Here is a 23,786-nt window from a genome sequence, read left to right as displayed (position 1 = left end):
ATGTTTTTTAACATGTTTTTTTCTTATTTCTGTATAATTTATAGGCATTCTGAAAACTTACTGGCTCACTGACTTCTAGGTGTCAGGAGATGATTTAAAAGGTGCACAGAATCCCTCATGAAAGGTAGGTTCCACCACAAAAAAAATGGCCTACTACAGTAAGTTATTACATTGACTTTCTAGGATTATATCTAACAAGACATTTTAGCCTGGGGTAACCAAGGAACTTTCTTTAACTAGAAGTTGATACATTTTCTTCCTCATCTTGTGACTTCTTTCCCCCTTCATTTAAACATTATAACCTCAGCTGAATTTTTTGCCCTTTTTGAAGATGGGGATGATGTGCTCTCTTTCAGTTCTCAGGAACCTCCCCTGATCACTATGATCTTTCAAGGATTATCATAAGTGGTTCTGCAATATCGGCCAGCTCCTTCAGCATGCGTGGGTGTCCAATCAGGATGCATGGATTTATGTAAGGGTAAGTAAAAGGATAAATCTTAGCTCTGATCTTTCCCATTTGTCTCAGGGATATCCTTTGGTATATCTCAGGATTCCTGTAGGCAAATCTTATCAGCAAAGACCAAGGTGGAGACTGAGTAGCTCAATCTTCTACATGTCCTTTGTCACCAGGTTTCCTGCCACACTCAGCATTTTCCCTTGTCTTCTTGCTGCTGCTATATATGGAAGCCCTTCTTGTTGCCCTTCACACTCCTTGCCAGATTCATCTCTGGGTGGGCTTTGGTTTTTCCTAATCCTACTTCTGCACACTTGGACAGTGCCTTTATACTCCTCCTGAGCCTCCTGTTCCTGCTTTACCCTCCTGTATGCTTCCTTTTCATGTTTGAGCTTTGTCAGAAGTTTCTTGCTCATCCATGCCGGCCTTAGGCCAGCTTTGCTTGATTTCCTGCACATCAGGATGTACCGTTCATGAGCTTGGGAGATGTGATCCCTGAAAATCAACCACCTCTCCTGGACCACCTGCCATACAATTCCTCCAAGCAGATCCCTGAAGAGGCCAAAGTGCTCTCCTGAAACCCAGGGCTGTGGTCTAGCTTTTTGCCTTGTTCCTTCCATCAGAATCCCGAATTCCACCATCTCATTGTCACTGCTGACAAGGTTTCTCCCAGCATTCATATCCCCAACCTCTCCTTCCCTTTCTGCAAGTACAAGGTCCAGCACAGCATCAAATCTCATCAGCTCCTCAATCATCTGTGCTAAGAAGTTGACCTCAATGCACTCCAGAAGCCTCCTGGATTGCTTTTGCCTTGCTGTATTGTCCCTCCAGCAGATATTGGGGTGGAAGTCCCCCAGGAAGACCATGGACAGTCAACATGAGGCTTCTTCTAGTTGTCTGAAGAAGGCCTCATTTACTTTATTCCCGATCAGTGGTGTAGCAAACTCCTACAACAATGTTGCTCATGTCTGTCTGCTGGCTAATCCTCCTCCTAAGCTCATCCATCCCTAGGCAGAGCTCCAGGTATCCCTGCTGTGCTCTCAAATGCTAACAAGTTTCTTGCCATCCTGGCCTGACCTTGCTCAAGAGCTTGTTTCCACCCATTGCAGCACTCAGTCATGTGAGCTATCACATCACATCTCTGATTCTCAATATAATCTTAACTCAGGATCTGGACGCAGACTGCTAATTTCTCTTTTTTGTTCCATATGTTGCATGTTGTAATGCACAGGCATTTCACAGAGGCACCCAGTTATGCTCATATAAAACATGACATGGTGTCTTCTACCACTGTGTAAAAATGAAAGATATAGGGTTTTAGTGTAATTTCCATTCAATGCTATGGATAAAACAGTTCTGGACCCGTAAGCTTGACATTAAGCCTCTAGCATTAAAATAAAAGACTGACGATATCAAACCTTTACAGTGAAGAACAGTCAGTGTGTATACTGCAGCACTAATGGGAGGATGTTTCTGAGAAAAAAAGCATTTGCCCATGTGAAACTTCATGACTCTTCCCTTATACCTATACAACAGTTACATACATTTTCCACTAATGTATGCTGATTGGTTTGTCTGATTTAATTTACCTTAGGAAGGTCTAAATTATTAATTACTTAAAAATTGCAAGCACTTGTGTTTACGATCTTGTTTTATTATATTTTGAATTATATTAGATGGTCTATAAAAAATATTCAGTTATGGAATCAATGCCTGAATATGGATTCTGGATATTAGAGGAAACCTGTTTCAGAACAGCATAATGGGATCTATGCTGTCTTCAATTTTCTGGCATTAGCCAAATATATGAAAAAATGCAGAGAAAAATAAGTAGAATGAAAATTAAAGTAGAGGACAAATTATTCAATAAGACAAACAAATAACACATTACTGACTCCTACAGGTAGTAGAAATTATTCTGAATTTTAATTAACAGGATAGAAATAGAAATAGCAATATCTATTCTTGTATAGAAAATTAAGCAAGAATAGCTAGTCTATTACTATGCAAATATGTGTCATTAGGCAGTTAAGAATTGCATTTTTGCAGATGCCAATGGACTTGAACGACAATTATTATTCAAAATTATAAGCTGCTTTTCACTGCGTCTTTTTTTAGAAAAACAAGTTCATGCAGTAATTTGTTTCAAGCATTTCCCTTTGTCCTGTTCTGACATTAACTATTTTGACTTTGTACAATAAAATATCTTTCTACATTACCATAAATTATATTTTAAACATGTCTACCATATCTCTCTTACTATTTATACTTATATGTATACCATCCATAATGTGAAAAAATAACCCAGGAGCCAGTAGTGATAAGCACATTCAGCTTTACTGAAGGAAAGAAACATAGAGGACAGCGGACAAATCTTTGCATCTATTCCCATTCCTTTTACTTAAGTAAAAAGGTTAAGAAAATTGCCATGTCAATCTCTGTATCTTCTGGTTTTGTAAGATCCAGTAACATAAATCAACCTACCAAACAATTAAAGAACAGAACAGTCAGGTTTTCTAGGTTATTTCTTATCACTACTGATTTAAAAACACAGACCTTTATACAGAAGCTTTTTTTGCTCCTAATCAACAATTCTGCATCATCAGAAAAGTGAAGAACTACCTTCAAGAACAAGCAATGTTTTTAATACGAAACTTAATAGTTATGAAGAATTTAAATGATGCAATAGTTTGTAAACAATAGTAAACTGTGCTAGAGCAATTAGAATGTCCCTCATAAACCCATACCTTATATGTATCTCAAGATATCCTCTCCTAAATAAGAGTACTATAAATACCTCACAGTTAAATACATGAGAGTATACAAATGGAACATATTCTGGAGGCATCTCTTCAGTAACCACAAAGAAAATTATCAGCATCACAGCACTGCATATGTGAGAAATCTCATACTCTGGAAAGTGAACAGAGGTATTAAGTCAGAAGGAATTCCTTGATGCATCTTAGTGTCTTAATATTAAATTCCCATCCTTATGGATTTCTCAAAATGGCCTATTTTCTATAGAATCCTGTAATAATGTATATTTCAAACTAAAACCTATGAATGACATTACTATTGGATTCTCATGTAACATCTATTAAAAAATCTGTGATAGCCATAAGGTCTCGGTGGACAGTAATTATATCGTTACATTTTGAATAATTTACAGTAGTTTTAACAGTAACAAGGAAGTTTATTGGTTGATACTCCCTGTTATGTTAAACTAAGCACACAGATTCATTTCTTTCAGGACTACAGAGCAAGAATTTTCAAACTTTTTGGACTACTGACAACCATCAACATGTCTTCTGGAGCATCATTTATCCTTGCCATTAAATTCTTACTGGAGGAAAATGGGAAGAAATCCTAAATATCGGTTAACAGAAATCTTTTTTAGTAGGGTGGGTCACTGCACATCAGACAGGGGATCATCCAGCTCATCTCTTGAACAATCAGGTAGACTTACTGGCCCGCTTGGCAAGGGTGGCCACAGAGGGTGAAGAATAAAAATGGGAACATCTGTTAGAACAGCTACATGTTAAACAAGACCATTCTGGAAGTAAAGATCTGTTTAAGGAAGCAATCAGTAAGGGGTGGTCTGTGACAAGGGAAGTGTGCAACACCATTGTCTCAGCATGCAACTCATGCAATACTCGACTGGGAGAGCACAACCCCCACAAGGATCAACCCCTGCACTTAAGAGACAATAAGGGGCTGTGGGACACCTGCCAGGTAGACTACATCTGTCCCTTCTGACTCTCAGAGGGAAAATGTTATGTGTTGGGAGGTGCTGAGGTGATTTTGGGACTGACTCAAGCAGAGGCAGTATGGCTAGCAACAGGGATAACACAGTAAAAGGCTTAAAATTGTGGTTTAGTTGCCTGCCTAAACCCAAATCAATTCAATTGGACAATGACAGCCACTTCACTGCTGGTGTGGTCCAGGAGTGGGCATGGGCTGAAGGGATACAGTGGGTTTTCCATATTCCTCTCAGACAAATTGTATTGTGGAATGCACTACTGGGCTTCTAAAATGAGCCTTGAGGTCTCTCAGCCCTGGATGGGCGCAATAGGTGTCTGATGCAGCAACTAAGGTTAACAGCTGTTGGGGAATCAATATTAGATGTTAAACGAGTATGTTTATGTAACCTGCTCCTGATCCATAGCATTTTGTCCCAAACCTTTGTCTTTTCTACCTGAGAAAAGAGAGAACAAAGATCCAACAAAACCACTCCATTATGCTAGACAGCTTGTTTTGCTGGACTTACCCTCTGTGGGACAGGTATGCCTGACTGAAAACTCTGCTTAACCTGTATGCATGGATAGCCACCAACATCCATGGAAAGGACCACCGAATCCATACTCGATGGAGTATTCTGTCCTTTTAATTATTCTTGGTGTTGTATATACATATATACACATACATAGACAGCAGGCTGTGGACAAACTTGTGGAATCCAGGCTCCTGATTGCAGTGTGGATTGCTACTTGTATTGTTTGTTTGATTTTGTCAGGAATATTTTTGCATTGCACTAAGGAAAGATGTGGTAATGGAATCATGGGGTGAATCCCCCAGTTTGGCTTGTCAGTTGTACAAAGGTTTGGGTGTAACTGGAACCAGATGGACCAGGGGATAAGTGTTGCCCTCACTGCTTTGGCAGCAGAGGGATTAAAATATACAATGATTAGTTTAAATCTTACAGAAGTATTGGAAAATGAGTTTAAAAGGTCATAACCTAACAGGAAAAAAAACCATCACATTGGGAATAACTGAATACTCTTTTCTTGAGCAAAAAGAGAGACAACTGTGGAGAAACAATGGGACATAGATCAAATACTCATGGGTTTGCATCAACTCCTGAACAATTCTACTTGGGAAAATTTGTGGAATCAAACTTGTTATTGATCTCTAAACAAAAATTCTGGTATCTGCTTCTGTGCCTTGTACTCTAGTACCATGATGGGATTCCTGCTCTGAAAGTGATTATTTTGAACATGAATATAACATGCATTGGGACACAAATTGGTGTATACACAATATGGTTTCAGAGAAGCGTTTACAGATTCAACAGGTATCTAAAATGACTTTACAAAATAGATTAGCTTTAGATGTGTTATCGTTGAAAGAACATGGGATATGTGGAATGTTAAACCTAACCAAAGGGGAATGCTGTATTACCATCCATAATGCCTCCACTTCTACAGAAGAAGCACATGCAAAGATGAAGGAAATTGCCGGTAAGATCAGAGAATTGTCCAAGCAACACAGCCAGCAGATTGGTTTGATGGACTTGGCTCTGGGATAATGGCAAGTGATAAGCATTTCTGCTACCCAATTATTTACCAATGAGCCTAATTATGGAATAAAAGTTTTTGTTCACCTACGGACCTCAGGTATTGTGTATACCCTATTCCAACCAAAAGAATCAGCAAATATGAGTCACTCCTCCCTCCTCCTTGGTGGGACATGATAGGAATTAAATCTGATTTTTTGTTTCAATGATTTACTGTACATTCATAATACCAGAAGAACGGCAACTCTAAATAGTAGCACTTGTTACCTTAAACAGTGGTATATCAATACCGACCTTATTGTATGGCTGTGTAAGACTACGGACATAAACTGAACACCTCGTGAATTCATAATTAACGGAAAAATACTAAATTGCTGCTTCTGGTCAACATAAATCCATTGTGAACACCTGAGTACACATATAGAGACAAGCTACTATGTAAATACAAAGATACATGCAAAAATTAGAATAAGGCTAACTTATTCTTAAAGCATACTAACATTTAGAAGGCCACCTAATTGAAGAATAATGCGTTATTATATACATAACTTGCTATGGCATCCATTTCCAGCAATTTCCTCAACTATTCGTGTAGGCAGCTGACAAGTTATTAAACGTTTAAAGCCAAACAGATTTGACCAAAAGATATAGAGGAAAATAATAGATATGTATCATTTGAAAATAACATGAAATATCTGCTACATAGTATTTTTTGTAGCATTATCTTCCACACAGCACATCCAAACAGTATTTTTAATTAAAGTAAGATACAAAGTTTCATTTGTTCAGGCTTAAGCTTATATTAACTATCACATCCTTAAAATTGCAAAAGGCAGTTATTGTGGAAATGAAGTGCATAAATAAATGATGAAGATGCAGAACAAAAATAGTGTACCATCATTGAATTAGTTTGTCTATGATTTTGTTAAAGAAACCATACATACAAATGAGCCCTAATTGTGCAAAAGAAATTCTACGGAAAGAATTAAGGTCTTCACTTAATCAGCAACACAGAAATAACAGTTGAGTTGCATGTTATGGGAATTACTATAGCAGGAACCCCTTGTTGATAGCCAGGCTAGGAGCATGGGGAGAAGTTCAGTGCAATGTCAAACCCTATAATCTGGCCTGAAGGATTATTATTATCCTCTGACCAGAGGTGGAGATTGTAATGGATATACCTTTAAACTGTTGTAACCTGAGATTTGAGTTGCATGTTATAGGAATTACTATAGCAGTAACCATCCAAACCAGTGGAGGACAACTCTTACAGGAAGCAGTGCAAGTGCAGCAGTGACTTGACCCAAGCTGGCTTTTGTGCCCAGTTAATCCATGCAACACACCATGTCTCCAATCCTGACTGACCACCATAACAGATGAAGCCCAAAGTAAGAGACTAAATTAACTCAGTGGACATTTGTGGACATTTTACAGAGGCTATCCGTCGACTATCAAAGGATGGGAAGGGGAGTGGTGATTAATGATGTTGCACTGGAAAGTGTGGCATGACTAAATGGTATAGAATAAGGCGTGGATACTGTCCTGATTTCAGCTGGGATAAAGTTTTGTGGTGTGGTGGTGGTTTGTTTTTTTTTTTTTCCGCTCTCTCTTAGTAGCTGGTGCAGTGCTGTGTTTTGGATTTGGTGTTAGAATAATGTTGATAACATATTGATATTTTTAGTTGTTCCTGGGTGATGTTTATAGTAAGTCAAGGACTTTTCAGTTTCTCAGGCCCTACCAGCCAGAGGGCTGGAGGGGCACAAGAAATTGGGAGGGGACACAGCCAGGACAGCTGACCCAAACTGGCCAAAGGGATATTCCGTACCATGGGACATCATGCTGAGTATATAAGCTGGGGGAAGAAGGAAGGCAGGGACGTTTGAAGTGATGGTGTTTTCACAAGTAACTTACACGTGATGGAGCTTTGCTTTTCTGGAGATGGCTGAATGCCTGCTGATGGGAAGTGGTGAATTAATTCCTTGTTTTGCTTTGCTTGCCTTATTACAATGTCTTTATCTCAACCCACAATTTTTCTCACTGTTACTCTTCTCCCCCATCCTACCAGGGGGAATAAGCAAGCAGCTGTGTAGTGCTTAGTTGCTGGCTGGGACTAAACCACAAACAACATCTACAATCATCAGCCACAATTCAGCTATCCTGCCAGACCACTTTCTGCATTTGTGTATTTTTATACACCTACATACATGTGTGCATATATAAATTTAGAAGCAATATATACACTTATATATGCAAATAAGCTACACCAGGTGGTGAAGTAGAAGTAATCTGTATAGATGCAGTGTTACAAAAACTCAGACTGAAAAACTCTTAGGCTGTAAGATGAAATTCAGGGAAAAAAAAACAATCTAGATAAAGAATACATTTTAACAAATCCAGTAACTTTTCAGTTATTTGTCCGAGTGTGCTGTAAACTCTTTTACCCAGGAAAAATGCTAGGACAAGCTTAATTCTCAGGGTACTAAGTTCCAGAGAGACCTCTGAAGAAAATACTGTTTTATTAAATCTTATCTTATGACACAGCTATAAAAGCATTGTCAACAGTTGCAGTAACTAAGCCTATTAAACTTCTATCTTCACATGGCTTCTGCAACCAAATAATAGCTGGAAGACTGATAATAAAGAAATTTAATCCATCATTTTTACAGATGAAATTAATACCTGTCAAATTCACTTCTGACAATTTAATATAATAGATTTAAAGTAACTACTCAGTGTTTCTTTTTTGGTTTAAGATAGCATTGTAAGAAAAACAAGATGACACTTCTTAGATCTGCAAAGTTCAAGTCAATTATTGTAAACAAAGAACAGACTAAGTGATTGCTTTATGTGCAATATATAGCACAGAACCAGTTTTGACTATAAAATTCAAGTGTAATCTGTTTCTGATCTGTGACATCAAAAATCCTGATTTGAAACAGTATTAAAAATCTGTGCAAGGTGATACTTAGAAATTATGTCAAGATGTAAAAAGTATATAGCAACTCAGTATTACTTCTATTCTAATGAACTAAATGCAGAACAGTGTTATGGAACGTTTTAATTAAGTACATAAATTCTAATTAATAAAGCAAGCTTTTTCTCTAGAAAACTGCACACTGACCACCCAGTGCATACACTAATTAAAAAATTAACAAGTATATATACTTTGCACATTAAAAAAAATACAAATTTCATTTTAAAAGATAAAGCTTGTCATAGGTATATTGGATGCAGTTAAGACAATACTGCAAAAGCAAAACATTAATACAGAAGAAGACAGCTAAACCTAAGAAACTAGTTCAAATCAGAAAAGCCAAAGCTCAGAAGCTAACAAGGTACTTGAAAAAGCACTTTTCTTCAAAAGATTCTTAAGAAAACTGAGCTGAAATAAGCACAAAATGGCAGTCTGAAATCACCACTCACAGTGCGTCATTGAGAATGGATGGTTTATATCAGACTGTTCATTATTTTAAGTAGTTTTTCTCTACATTTTTAGTCCCAGTAGTAAGATTTTCATCATGTTAATTCTAAAAAGATTGCCATATCTTCACTGGTTTACAGTTCCTAAAGCCTGCTTCACTTGAGTTACCCAGAGTTGTTGCTACATAGTTAAGAATACTACTACTACATTCATTTTTGGATGCTGTGGTGAGGCTGTGTGAGTTATTTACCGTTTCAAAAAAACAGGTCTTTACAACAGACGACTTGGCATCTTTGGCCACCAGAAAAGCTCTTCCTTGTGTATTGAAACCACTCCCTGCAAAGCAGTGAAGCCTCCTCAGTATTTACGTACTGACACCTTGACCCTCAGTGCCTGCACTGACAGCAAGGGCAATGAGAAATTCCACTGAACAGTCATTTTTTGCTATGAACTGAAAACACCAAGCTCAGTGAGAAAAGGAACTTCCAAGGAGTTGCAGAGTACCAGAGCTAGCGGAAGAAAAGTGAAAGCAGACAATATGTCATCTCAGAATTACACAACACTCTCAAAAGCAGTGGAAAAACAGGCATTCATTGTCTTAAAAGGAAAAGAGGTTTCAGAAGACAGGAGAATGCCAAAAGCACTCCAAGTTGAAAACTGTAATAAACAGCCAAAACAGCAAATGAGCAAAGAACATTGGGTAAGGAACCAGGACTGAAACTTAGGTATCTGTGGCTGAAGACAAGTAGAGTAACAGAGTACTGAAGGTCAGAAAAAAACCATACAGGACAGTAAGGTGCAGAGAGTAAATACAGGAGACCTGCTGAAACAACACAAAGGGCAGAGAGAACACAGGACTTATTTTGAAGGTTTAAGTAATATTAAAGAGAATCAGCTATGAGAAAAATAAAATAAAATAAAAGGTTGCAGGAACAGAAGAGATGAGTAGTCTGGGGAATATAGCAAAACCAAGAGTTTCATGAGTGCAGTTTGTGGAAGTACTTCCTCTGAAAGCTTTTGAAGAACTTCACCAAATGCCCTTCTACTTCATAATGCAAGTAATTAACAAGATCCCAAGAAATTTTATGCAATTTCAGGTTTTTACTTTTTTATTTTTTGATCAAGAGAGACTGTTCAGACCATCTGGGGGAAAAAAAAAAAGGAAAGAAAAAGTAAAGCTAGCAAACAGTAAGGTTCTGACATCCTTAACAGCAAAAGTATTTAAGATGGGATGGGGACTATGACAGAAACGTATGATCATCTCTCAGTAACCAAAGTAATGGGATAAACCAGCTAAAGTTCAGCAGCAGAAGAAGATATAATGGATGTGAACCTATACAACCAGTGATGGTCAGAGTCAAGAAGTTAATTCCCTAGGATACTAACTTAAGCAACTGAACCCTGGCAAGCAGCAACAGCTCCATATTTTTTAGATAAAGGAATTTAACATCATATGGAAATTTTCACTTTACATGTTTCAGAAGGAAAAATATCCCCTTAAAAATAATTGTTATTTCTTAAAACTCCTAAAAATACTGTTACTTCCCAAAGCATAGCATGACAAGGGTGCTTTTCCCCCTCATACATTGTGAAGATAAAGGCAGTATGATATGTGTTGTCCTAAACTGGTTAGTAATGCAACATTTCAATTATAAAAATGACGTTTATATGTATGGTCTTCAGTCATTGTCTTTGCTGATCTCATCAGGTTCTCTGCTGGCTGCCTCAGAAAGGTGCTACCTGCTCCCCAGAACTCATTGCCACTAGATGCCCTTCTCACAAGGCTGTATAATGTGAAGAAGCTTTTCCAGCTCTGTAGCTGAATTAATGCTGTCAATGCATGTGGCCCACTGCTAATGATTGCCTAGCAAGATACAGCTGTAACCACTTTGAGGTAATGATAATTTTCTGTGACCAAGACTTCACCCAACCTTCAAGGGAACAGTATCCCAGCACATATATGCTGGCAAAAATACTCTACCTGCAACTGAGCAAGAAGTCATATTCTCTGATTAATGAAGTGTAATTTCAGGGTTTTTTTCCCCCTTTGTTTAAAGAAACTTTGGTTTGTTGAGAGGTTGAAATAAAGCTCCAAAAGCGCAAATCAGTCCAAGAGAACCTAACATCTTTTCAGATAAGATCAGAACAGAGTAAATTCAAAGAATGACAGGAAAACAAATTTTCACTAGCTAGTATCGAGCACAGAAGGACAGTCCCAGGAAAGCAGACATAACAGCCCTAGAGGTTCTCACTTAAAGCAGTCTTTAAGAGGTAAGATCTGACAAAGAAACCTCCTAATGAAGATCCACATTGTTATTAATCCTACAAAAAAAGCACACTGACTTGAAAAGCACCTGGAAACCTCTTGGACATTCAATCATGATAAAAATTTTCTGTAACAAACCCCCTAGAAAACTCAGTAGGGCAAGCCATCTATCATTATATCTTTCCTCAAGTTAAACAAGAGAAGAATTGTGCTATAAGACAAATGTTACAGTTTCAGTTGCATTTGGTAATTCAAAGTGAAGCCTACAAATGAGATATCTCATTAGTTTGAGCAGATGGATCAAAATTAAAGGCTGAATCACCAACTCTTTAATTTCCCAGTAGCCAGGAAGAGCTTGAAGTCTTGCAGAGGATGACTGTTGAAAAATCAACATAAAAAGCTTCTCTCCATCTGTCAAAACACATGCCTGTAGAATAAAACTACCTCCTACCAGCCTTTAGTCTTAAAAAATGAAAACACATGTACAACTATTAAAACACATGAACATATCACATCAGTCAAGCATCGCACTATAACCTATAATATGACAGGAACACATCAGCATGACTTCCATAAGAGTAAATTATTTGTTTCTGGCATGGTAGAATTCTTTGAAAATGAGTTAACAGAACAATAGGTAAACAGTGTTGGATTTAACTTATTAACACATTCCAAAGACTCTGGCAAAAAAATCTTAAAAGAGATGACACTGTGAAAGTTTGATGGCCACAGAAAGGTGTATATTCACTCATGGAACATTATAAGAGCAAAAATATTTTTCTCCAATTCTGGTATTTCTTTGTTGCACTTCAGCATAAAACAGAACAGGTAGGGTTTTGGCTCTATGGAGGACTGCTAATTAGATCTGTGTCTGTCACACATTACTGCCTGAATAGCTACAAAATTCCAACCATGTCCTGTATTCCATACAGATATACAACTGCAGTGGAAATTTATTCTAAAGTATCGGGATGCAAATACATTTTTCTAAGAAGTATATTTAAAAATAACCACAGCTTTGTTAAAAAGCAAACAAACTCTGCACACACAGAATGTAATTGAACACAAGTTTCAAGGATAACACAAGCTAAGAAAGGTTAACAGAGCTTGATGGTAACAGACTACGGTGGACATGGACACAAGGTAATGGATTTCTAAAAACTAAGAAAATTAGAGGAAGCTACTAAACTTTAGAAGATCAAAGGATATTCTCAAAATTATGAAAAGACATGAAAGAAACCCATCCTAGTGTAATGCTCATCATATTAGCTCGTAATCTTCATCTTCCACTATGGGCCAGGCATTTCAATGTAGATGTATCTATGTGAACTTTTTAAATTTTTGCCCTTTTTTAACATCTGCAGTTGGTTTAATGATTAGAGAGATCATTTGTCATAGCATACTCATTAAAAGGAAAAATCCCTAATTTTTAATGTCTCACAATACTACATACTATAATTAACTGTATTATACAATGAGCTGATATGCTTGATTCTGCATTGTCAAAGACTGTATACCAGTGTTTGTATATCACTCATTTCAGGATATGAATTTTTGTTTCATAAGTATGAAGACTCATATGTTTTAAATACTCTGAAAGGAAGTCCAGTGTAACTGGTTGGTATTTAGACATGTATTTAAGACAGTTCTGCAACATAGCAGAACAAACCTTTTCAAGCAAAGAAAATTCTTAACAATTACAATCAATTGAATCAAATTAACTGAAGTGTTTTGAAATCAAATCAATATTTATATAGCAAATGAAACAACACTTCTGCTTTGTCTGAAATATGCTCCTCATTTGGTTGTTGGTTTGAAATACAGTTTTCAGAAATTGAGATCAGCAACAGTGTCTGCTGCTGAAAATGTAACATTAAGTAGACTACAGTTCTGCACTTGACCTCTTTCAGCTGTAGCTCATGCCTTAAATCAGAACACTCATGCATTCAGCTGCTAGTACAGGAACTAAAACTGTTCTCAAGGAAAGCTACAAAAATATCTGCTAGAATTAGGCAACTTACTGTACTTGATTTTTTCCAAATAGTATTATATATGTTTGTAGACAGTTTTTTTCCTCGGTGTGAAGAAAAGAGAGGGGAAGAAAGCAGCAATAAATATGCTGGGACAGCATGCAACTTCTGACAAGAATTGAAGACGTTACTTATTTAGACATGCCAATTTAAAGAAACTGCTACTTGTAGGTTTATCCACTGCAAGTGAAAATATGAAACTGTAACAAGAAATGAAAGATAAGAAACTAAACATAGCTCAATGTTACAAATTTGGTAGGGTATGTGCATAATTGACAACGAGGAGAAAATAAACTACAGTTCCCTTGGTACTGCCAATAAATTTTGTTAACAGTCTTCACTCAGGAAAATGTCAGAATTTCCACATGTTATCTTCAAGAAAGTTTTCTGAATGTAACAACAAGTAGCTGATACAAGAGAAGGTAAGTGTAAGAATGGTGTTAAAGCAGGGGAAGCAGGAAGACTAAAAAGCTGTTAGTGAAGTATCTTCCCCTCCCCTGCAAGTCATAAACCAACTGTTCATCTTTCAGAAACATCACAACCTGTATTTATGTGAAAAAGGGAAAACGTGCAATTCTCAGTGTGACTGTGTGGGTGAGTTTCCTTCTTTTTTATATAGGTTATTTAGTGAAATGCCTCTTCGAGGATTATAATGCACTAGCATTTGTTCCTGCTCCCAACAGGTGCCCTATCTGCTACAACTACTGCTGGATGTGCAAATTTGTAACAAAAATGAGACATTGTGTGTGGGTGCTTCAGGAACATAACAACAACAGAATGAGAAACTACTCAGGCACATGAGTTAAACCCATGATCTTAGTGGAGGGGAATATCAGACTTGAAAATTCACTGCAGAAACCTCTACTGTAAAGCACAATGAAGGATTACTTCCTTTAAACAGAAAAAACCACAAACCCCAGGATATTTTAAATGACAGATGCTGAGCCCTTGTGCACCATGTCTTGAACACTCTGTAATTCTCATCACTCACCTATAACATGAGACACTAGAACATGAAAGATCTGGGAAAGGCTAAGAATAATAACTAAGTGCTGTATTTTTTCTTTTTTTAATCATGAAATGTACCTTAGCATAAAGTCTCTAAAGCACTGACCTACTTTGCCTTGCCATTTTTAAAAAAAGTGACATAAATATACATTAATTACTTTGAGGGATAAATAAAGTACCAGGAATTTTCACCTTAGCTAGAAGCTAACGTTATTTAGCCTGTTTAGATTTTCTTGCATGCTGTTTCCATAAAGTGTTTTCAAGATTAGAAGTGACCTCTGAAGTGATGTATCTCAAAACAATTAAAAAAAAATAATTTCTTAATACATTGTTTTGATGATCAAAACTGCTTTCTTTATGTGTGTTCTGAATGTAAACAAAAGCAAAAAATAAATACCTGGTGTCCAGACATGATTTGCTTCAGCACATTTTCATAACATACTTCATCCATATGATTCAGCTGCTGTACCTGAAAAACAAACATCATACTTCATATTAAAAGCACTTTTATATTTATGTATTTTCTAATAGATATCAAGCAATTTACAGTGATCCATGAAACAAAAATGTGATTATGCAATTGAATTTACAATATTAGGAATGACTCCCATTCCTAACAATATCATTTTGATATTCTTAAATTCACAAACAGAACATGAAAATAAGGAGAAAGTATGACTAAGGGCAGTGGACAGAAAATTTATTATGTGGCTTTGTCAAATTTTAAAAGTTTTTATTATTTTTTTTAACGATCAAAGAGACGTAACCCAGTTCTGTTCTTTGATTTATCTGTTTCATATTAAGAAATCTTACTTCTACAGTACTGATGAACTATCCATTTAATGCACCATTTTACCTCACTAAGTCTTTCCATTTGGTAATATAACAATAAGTTTTTACATTGCATATATATATATATATGTATCTCCACAAAATTAATGATTGTCAGCTTTGTTGCCATAAAGAACAGAAATTTTTTTCATAGTTGGGTCATGCATGGGGAACAGCAGGAATATGATATACAGAGTTTCCCATTATGGATAAATATAATGTTTCAGTAAGGTTCCAAACTAAAGAGTTCAGTTGAAATAAAAAGTATTCTTCAAGCTACCTTAAAGATCTTTTTTTTTCTATTTCTTTAATGCATCACAATATAAATAGCATGCATCTAATTGAATGAACCTCAGCATTAAGGTTCTGACAAATCAAAATCATTAAATGAAGTTCAAAATCCGAACAATCACTTCATTCTTCATTTGCGCATTCATGTTTTCTGACCACATTTTTTTTTGACAAAAAGCATGTAAAAATTCAAAAAAATGGAAATTCAGTAGTTAAGAGTTATCTAGAGTAGCTGAAAATTGAAAATCACAGCTTTAAAATAGCTTTAGGGGGAGAAGAAGAAGATTCATATTTGGAATCATACCAGTATTATAATAAAAAGATGAGACAATATGGACATACATGCAAGAGACAAATAGCCAGTCTAATTATTCTGAAAATGGGAGGTGGGCATTTTAACTAACTATTTTTTTCAAATAATAAGTGAAAATCATTAAGGAGAAACATACATGAGCAGTGCATAGGTACACATATGGACATATATACATACATACATGCAAACAAACATAACTTTATGCAGTCTTTGCACCTATACATAAAAAGCAAAACATAAGCACACATAAAGAAAAATATCCAACATTAACAGACCTCCAACTGAGGCCGCCAAACATTAGACTTGGTCCCATATGCTCTAAGAGTTTCAATGTACAGAGTTTTTATTAAGCATAGAGGTTAGCCATGAAAGCTCTAAATACACCACACTGTCCTTGCCTTTGAAAGCTTGCCCACGGTTTGCATGTGATTATGCAAATCCCTAATCAGCTCCAATTTTCTGGGAATTTTTTTTAGATGAAGGATGTCAGGAAGCTGTGGCAAAGTGTCTACCTTAAGTAACTAACAGCCTTCTATCTCCTTGCAACTCACCACTGTGGATATAGACATAGCATTGATAGCATTTGCTCATGTTCTGCAAGAACTGCTTTTGATTCTGTGGGTTTTTACATTGCTTTCCTCCTGTCATATAGACCAGAAGGACGTTGATATTGGCAATAATTTGGCAGCTTTAGTATTAGTAATATCCTGAATAGAATCCTTTTTCAAAGAGGCTTAATACTTTTACTTTCATTTGCTATGAAGTGTATTATCTTGATTGCAAAATATATTTTAGTCTATGAAATCTCTAACAACATTCTTCTGAAAAGCAACAAGAAAAACTCCTGGCTGTGGTATTATCAAAATGGTGTGCCAGGTACTCACATTTCAGAATAACTACTACCTCCTATTATTTCCTCATATCCTCATGTTTTTTTAGGAAACTTACTGTTTTTTAAAATAATTTCAAATTGTATAGGATTATTTGTGTATTTCTTTGATTTTTAAATCACAAATGCATTCTAAAGTGAGTAGGAAGAAATGGAGTCTTTCCTTTTTTCTTACCATACAGTGGAAACAAACTACATATTCAAATCAAGTATCAGGAAAAGATTAAAGAAAAGGAACAGCAGATAACAGTAAAGGCACTTGAAACAATTAATGAAGGTTAAAATATGCAAATCATGGTAAGCACCATATGGTAAACTATTCTTACGTGTATAGACTTGAAATGGCTCTCTACAGATGCAAAATAAGTTTTTTTCCTGCACTGGAGATGGAATGAAACTACTTAAATAACCTAGTAAGAAAGGCAATGTCCATTTTTACAAGAGAAAAAAGCTATTATCAATTAAGCTATGAAATTAAGTTTTGATTTAAAATGTTTTGATTTCTATTAAATTAAATCATAGCAGAATAAGCTATTTAAACTGTAATTACCAGCTAGTGAGATGCATTGAAAATCTTACGGAAAAGTGTTTGTATTAATTCCTGTATTTAAAGAAGAATTATAATTTAGATGTGCAAGTGGCACTGCACTTATGATTTTTAATGAGAATATTATACTTTACCATAGCCTTAATGCTTCCCAAAAAGAGCAAGAGCACTAGGAGTAAAGAAGCTTATTTAAGGACTACTTTAATGTGTTTTCTGTCAAATGTGCACATACAATAGTTAATAGTTGAGCATGACACTATTTTAATCAATAACTTATATCCAACTAGTATTAATGCACATCATATTAATATATATACACATATCTATCTCCAGATTTCATATATTAATATTTTCTTATAACATCTTTTCAGCTAAACAAGAAGTACCACTGCTTCTAGCAAATGGAAAACTGAAATGAGAAAGAGAATAATCAGCTGCTACAGTGACTCTGCAATTGAGGATGATTATTTCTCCATCAAGCAAAACTTAGTAGCAAAGCAGAGGCAGTGCAAAGCTAGATACCATTGCATGCAACTGCAACAAAGTCTATTTACAAGTATTATAAAGTTAGAAAATATGATTCTTAAGGTACCTTTCAATTATGTATATCTTTATACAGAAGAAAATATGCTTCATGAAACACCTGTAGCATAATAAGCCCGTACCCCCTACACACAGATACGTGAAGCATGATCAAACCAAAAGCAACCCTTTCCTTGGCATTCATGGCACTTTACCTTATTGGTTGTCTTAATTCCTATAAAGGTTTGCCCCAGTGGTACAGGTCGGAAACGGCCATCGAAGTAGAAGAGTCCAATGTAGGGATTGACGTGTAAAAATGCAGCAACATCAAGATAATTGGGTAATGTAGCTGAAAGGCCCAAAATCCTAATCATACTTTGTGTAGATTCAACCTATTTAAAAACAGAAACCTGTATGTGATCCAAACGTTACAAGCCAAGAAATCAAAAACAGAGTTTTAAAATATCCCTCAGAAAACAGTAATGTGAAAGAAGCAGTTAATACTTTATACAAAAGGTGAACAAAAGATGTGAGTTAGTGATTATCCCGTATTGAAGAAACGAGAGCACACTGCAATGCCATCAAGTCTTGCTTATTCATCTTCCTATTCTGTTGTATCTTTGCTCTCTGAACGGTTACTTGTCATTAACTGACATGGAGGAACAATAGCAGTAAAACCAGCTTTGTTAAGAATGGATAGTCCATTATATTATGCCCATTTATAGGCAAAACTAGGACAGCCAGTTTGGTATCATTTCTTCCTTAGTCCAAATCACACCACAATTCTGAAAAGAAAGAAGAACGTAATTCATGTCATTCCTCAGTCTTGGCTTTTGCTTAACTATTTCTACAGCTCTCTTAGACAATCTACTCTGGTTCTCTGTAATAGAGACATTTTTTTCTTTTTTTTTTTTTTTATTTTTATTTGCCCAAATGTTTGCATTATATGCCTTCCCATTCGATGAAGGGCAAAAAAAGGTGTTTTGCAAAAAAATAATCTGTTCCACAAAAGCCTGCATATTATATGTATTTCCAGGGAATTGTCAAAAAGAATGAAACCAGCCAAAAGACTTGAATAAGGCAAGTATGCAAGAATTTTCCTATTTCCTTTTGGAATACTGAGAGCCATGTAGGCTGGCTCACAACTTTCTTACTAGCATAATTACTTAGAAGCAAAGTTCACAGTAATTTTCATCAAAAGTCTTTTTAGACACTATAACTGAAGCCATATACAAGGTTCTCAACTTGCCTTAAATTCGTGAATGTCTCATGAAAAGTAAGGCTGGTAACGTCAACCTGGCTAAGTCCTATTTAAAACAATATGAGGTTTCACTTGGAAGACAGATGTTTAAATCATTCAGGTGCTTGAGTTAAAGTGAAAGGAAGTACCATGTAATTAAAGCAGACAGAAGTTTTCAAAAGAGCATTAAAAAGTGTATGGGAAGCATTCTTAAGGAAGATAAAATACACCACACCATTAATACAGAGCTGGTGAATAGCAAGCACACCAAAATAATAAACCAAATTCCAAAAGAAGCCACCCACCACAACCGTACAGACATCAAGCAAAGCAAACCAATACTTTGCCTCGTAATGGACATGTCCCATGGCAAAAATTTGGATGCTTAAACTAAGGATGTAACCTACCAAATGACACAGAAAACCTACCGACCCTTTTACGCTTACACAAAGAGCAGCTTTGCAAAGGGAAGCCCATGTATGACAAATTCTTATATGTAAATGCAGATTTTGAGATGACTGGGATAAAGGAGGGATTTAATTGTCAAAAGTCTTCCAGCTAAAGGGAACGAAAGCAGCATTTACCTTTAAGAGTACAAAGAAGCATTATCATTCCTTACACATCTTTTTATAGCTGGATTATGTGATGATGCAAGGGATACAGTCAACCTCAACTACATTGTTTTGAGGTGTCTGAGGTTTTTTTTTGGTTGGTTTAGGTTTTTTGGTGTTTCCCCACCCCCACCCCCAAGGAGGGTGAGTGGGTGGTTTTCCTTTTCATTTCTTTGGGGTTTTTTGTTTTGGTTTTGGCTCAGTCCCCTGGTGCACTGCCTCCTTCTGCACTGACCCTGATGTCTGTGAGGTTGTTTCTCACACTTCTTTCCTCACTCCTATCTCTCCCTCAACACCTGCACAGTATTTTTACCCTTTTTTTCCCTGAGGCACCACCTGCAGCCACCGCTGCCAGCGCCTGGGTACCAGCAGCCAAAACAGAAGTTTAATTTCCTTAATGTTTATACACTTTTTTTTTTAAAAAAGCCTTGAATCTCTAAGAACAGTAACCACTTGCTGATATATTTCTCCTGTACTTTGTTCACAATAAGCACAATATCTGAAAGGGTAACAGCTCCAATCTGGAGGATATTATTGATTTTGCTAAATTCAGTAACATTTTTTTTTCAAATCTTCTAAGAGCCTGAAAGCACTAGTTTGAAAATGTGCTCAGTTCCACCTGAAGGTAGGAAAGCATTTCAAGTATTTAAACAATTACCAAGAACTGTGCTTAGTAACCATGGAAGTATATGTTTTTATAGCAATTAACTGTAAGCTGTTTGTTCAGAGTTTTCTTTCAAAATATAAACGATGCCTAAAGAACAGTTACAATTTACCGAGACCTGCCACTTTCAAAACCTCTGTAAAAAGAAGCCACTTCATTGATCTGGCAGTTAGCCCTACAGTTACGGAGCTGATTGAAACCCCTGAATTACAACTCTGCATAAAAACTGCAGCGGAGAGTTAACACAAGCAAGTAATTAAAATTAATAATGTGCACAGCATATTTTAAAACAAAATATATTTTTGCATATTTTATATTATACTTTACATATATTTCTGCATATGTATGTAGCACCTACATAACTTTTCAACTTGTAAATATAAAATTTACAAATTACTTGGACAAAAATCAAGTCAGAGTGCTATAAGAAATCAGGCAATAATGTCATTTGCTCTATAGTAACATTTTGTTATTTATAATTAAATAAAGACTATTAAGACTAAGTCATTCCATCAATTTCTTTAACTTCTTTCAAAGTAATTAAAACAAAAAATATTTGGGTTTTTGCACCTACTTTTATATTGACTTAGCAACACAAAATATCAATAATATATATATGTGTGTGTGTGTGTGAAAATAATCAAGAAACAAAACCAGGTAAATTTACCACATCAGACAAAATGTAACAATTCTCCCAAATATTTTATGCTCCTATCAAATTTAAACTGTAAACTAAAACCCTGTGTGTCTGCACATCACATACATATACAGAATGAGTTTTGTTTATTCTTTTAATTATACACAGCAATATCCAAAGAGCAGTGACTAAAACTGCACTAAACTTCAAAGTCAGAAAAACAAAATTACCTGAATATGCAATCAGAACACACTATTTATTTTCATATTTTCTTTGTGATTATAGTTCAGTTTCATTTATTTATTATTAATCTATCCAAGCACTATAGAGTGTAATTTTTCATAATAGCTTTTAGTATTCTAACACATTTTTATAACAGAGTTCTCTGCATATATTTTTCAACTACTTTTCTGACTTTCCCTTGAAGAGCAAGATTAGTATGTCTTGCTCTCAGATGCTTCTAAGGAAAAGTAAATCTTGAAAGCGCAGATTTGTGTGTACCCTTTGTAAATAGAGTACATTCAAACATTAATACTTTTTGTGTGCTGGATAACTTATTTGGTCCTAGAAGTCCCAATTAAAGATCATGCTTTCATATATAAGACACTATGAACATATAATCTTTTCCTGAAATTGCAGTAAAAATTACTGAAAAGGCATTTTTGATGACAAATTTTATGTTTACATTCCCTATCACTGGCTGGTGGTAAGCAGCCAAGTGCATTTCCTTCACTACTGGCATACAATCTCAAACATTTTGATCTTCATATGTGTCCTTATCTCAGTAAAAATATAAGTATCATTTAGAACTTATAAGACCTTTGGAAAATTGAACTGTCACAGTGTTTGCACATCATGTTCTCTGAAAGCTTTGCTATATTTTATTGATGCTGGTGTTACACTGGAAGTTAAGAAATAAAATTGCCATAACTATATTTAATTGACATATCTAATTAGAATATCTAATTCAGAAGCATTAATGACGGCAAGTGGAGAATTGACAGCACATTCACCATACACGTTTGCAGAACACAATTATCACACCATGAAATTCTACGTATACAGCTATCCAGTACTGATTTCCACACTCAAGCATCATCTGCAATTACACTGTAAATGATAAAGGATCAGGAATTGGAAGTGCCTCTCTGGATTGTAAACTGATCACAGCAGGATCATTTTCTTCCTAATAGGTTTTAAGATTTGCGTATCATCTCATTACATTACAGCCATCACTTGAGAGCAAACAGAGTATGCACAGAGATACTCTTTTGTCTGACTTCTAAAATTCTTCCTGAACTTTTGTGATCTTCGCAGTTGGTTCCATCTCCATATATTAAAATATCACATTCACAGAATGAATTACAACCAAGCTGGAATGCACATCCCTGATTGTTCAACTTGAGCACAGAATTAAGTAGAGCAGACAAGTTTACATATCCTGATCTTTGAAGAATTGTCCACTGTTAGAAATTAATCTGATATTCAGATGACCCAGGATTACTTCAGTACACCCTCTACAGTCAGCCTGTATGCCCTTCAGATGTACACTAAAGACAAGATACACAGAAAATGACACACAAGCATTTCTTGTTTTTCAGTCTAGACGTGCAAGAAGATGAATTTGTAACTTGGGTTCCCAAGTTCATTCATACCACTGTTGAACAGGGAAGTACTGCATATGAGAGGATTCACATTAGTTTTAGTTAGATACCAGCCTACCCACAGAATGGCTATAAGTTTCAGTTTCTCACAAGATACGTGTTTTTCCCATTGTTCAAAAAAAAGGAGAAGAAAGGAAAAAAAAAAAGTAGGAATCCTTAGAACATTAAAAAAAAAAGAATTAAACATGTTTCAAAATGACTAAGTTTGTTAGAATGTTTCACCAGTGTTTACTTTTTATTGATATCTTGTTAACTGTCTAATGAAGAATCAAGAAGTTGTCAATAAATCCACATAGGTGGTAATTTCTTATCTTTAGGAACAAAAATGGAAAACTGAGTAAAACTGCAAAATCAAAAGTACATAGTGAAAATGGAATTACTAATACTGTTTTGAAGATTCTACATCGGACGTTATCTACAACCCAAACACTGTGCACAGAATGCATTTGTTACTAGGCAACCATCTAGTTAAGTAATTTTATAAATGAGTTCTACTATGCTTCCAGTGAACCCTGAAAATACTGTGATCTCAGTCCTCCATTTAGAACATATTTAAAAATCCAGAGGTACTGAAAAAATGTAACCATGCAGAAAGCACTATTAGAAGCCATATGATTTTCCCTCAGCTAAATACTAAGTATGCAATACTTTGCCTTAAGAAATGACATTTTGAATGTACCTATTAAGAGATTTCTAAGACCTGCACAATGCCATGCCTGTTTTTCTTGAATGACAGAATGCCTTTTCATGCTATGCTTACTGTTTTGCTCCCAAACTAAGAAAGAAAAAATACACAGTTTAACAGCTTTACCATATTATGAAAGAACATAAAACACGTGACAATCACTATAACCTTTTAAACTCCATGGATATATCACAAAAATGGAAAAACGTTCACAAATCAATAATAAAAAATGACAGGCAGAATGACTTCCTGACATCACTTCCATTGAAAGTAATAGAAAAGCTGAAGATTAATTTAAATATCTGACATGTAACATTTTCTGAACAAATGGAGGTTAGGTTTTGCTTTAAAGAAGTATTTTGTTTTAAAAAAGTAATTTTTACACAGCTACAAGGTTGCCAGAAAAGATAACAAGCTAGG

The 23,786-nt window shown here is 35.6% G+C and overlaps 1 protein-coding gene across 1 annotated transcript in view; it reads right to left on the bottom strand.

Moving 5' to 3' along the window:
• The window catches only part of ASCC3 (activating signal cointegrator 1 complex subunit 3), a 281,082-nt gene that overhangs the window by 139,327 nt on the left and 117,969 nt on the right, over positions 1 to 23,786 (bottom strand). The window contains exons 12-13 of the mRNA XM_055713229.1: positions 18,081 to 18,257; positions 14,870 to 14,941 (exon numbers count right to left, since the gene is read on the bottom strand). Of these exons, the coding sequence (XP_055569204.1) occupies positions 14,870 to 14,941; positions 18,081 to 18,257 (249 nt within the window). The remainder of the gene's footprint in view (positions 1 to 14,869; positions 14,942 to 18,080; positions 18,258 to 23,786) is intronic.

The sequence above is a fragment of the Falco cherrug genome, chromosome 6 (assembly GCF_023634085.1).
Source record: "Falco cherrug isolate bFalChe1 chromosome 6, bFalChe1.pri, whole genome shotgun sequence".
NCBI classification, from domain to species: domain Eukaryota; kingdom Metazoa; phylum Chordata; class Aves; order Falconiformes; family Falconidae; genus Falco; species Falco cherrug.
This window is presented reverse-complemented; position numbering and strand designations above follow the sequence as displayed.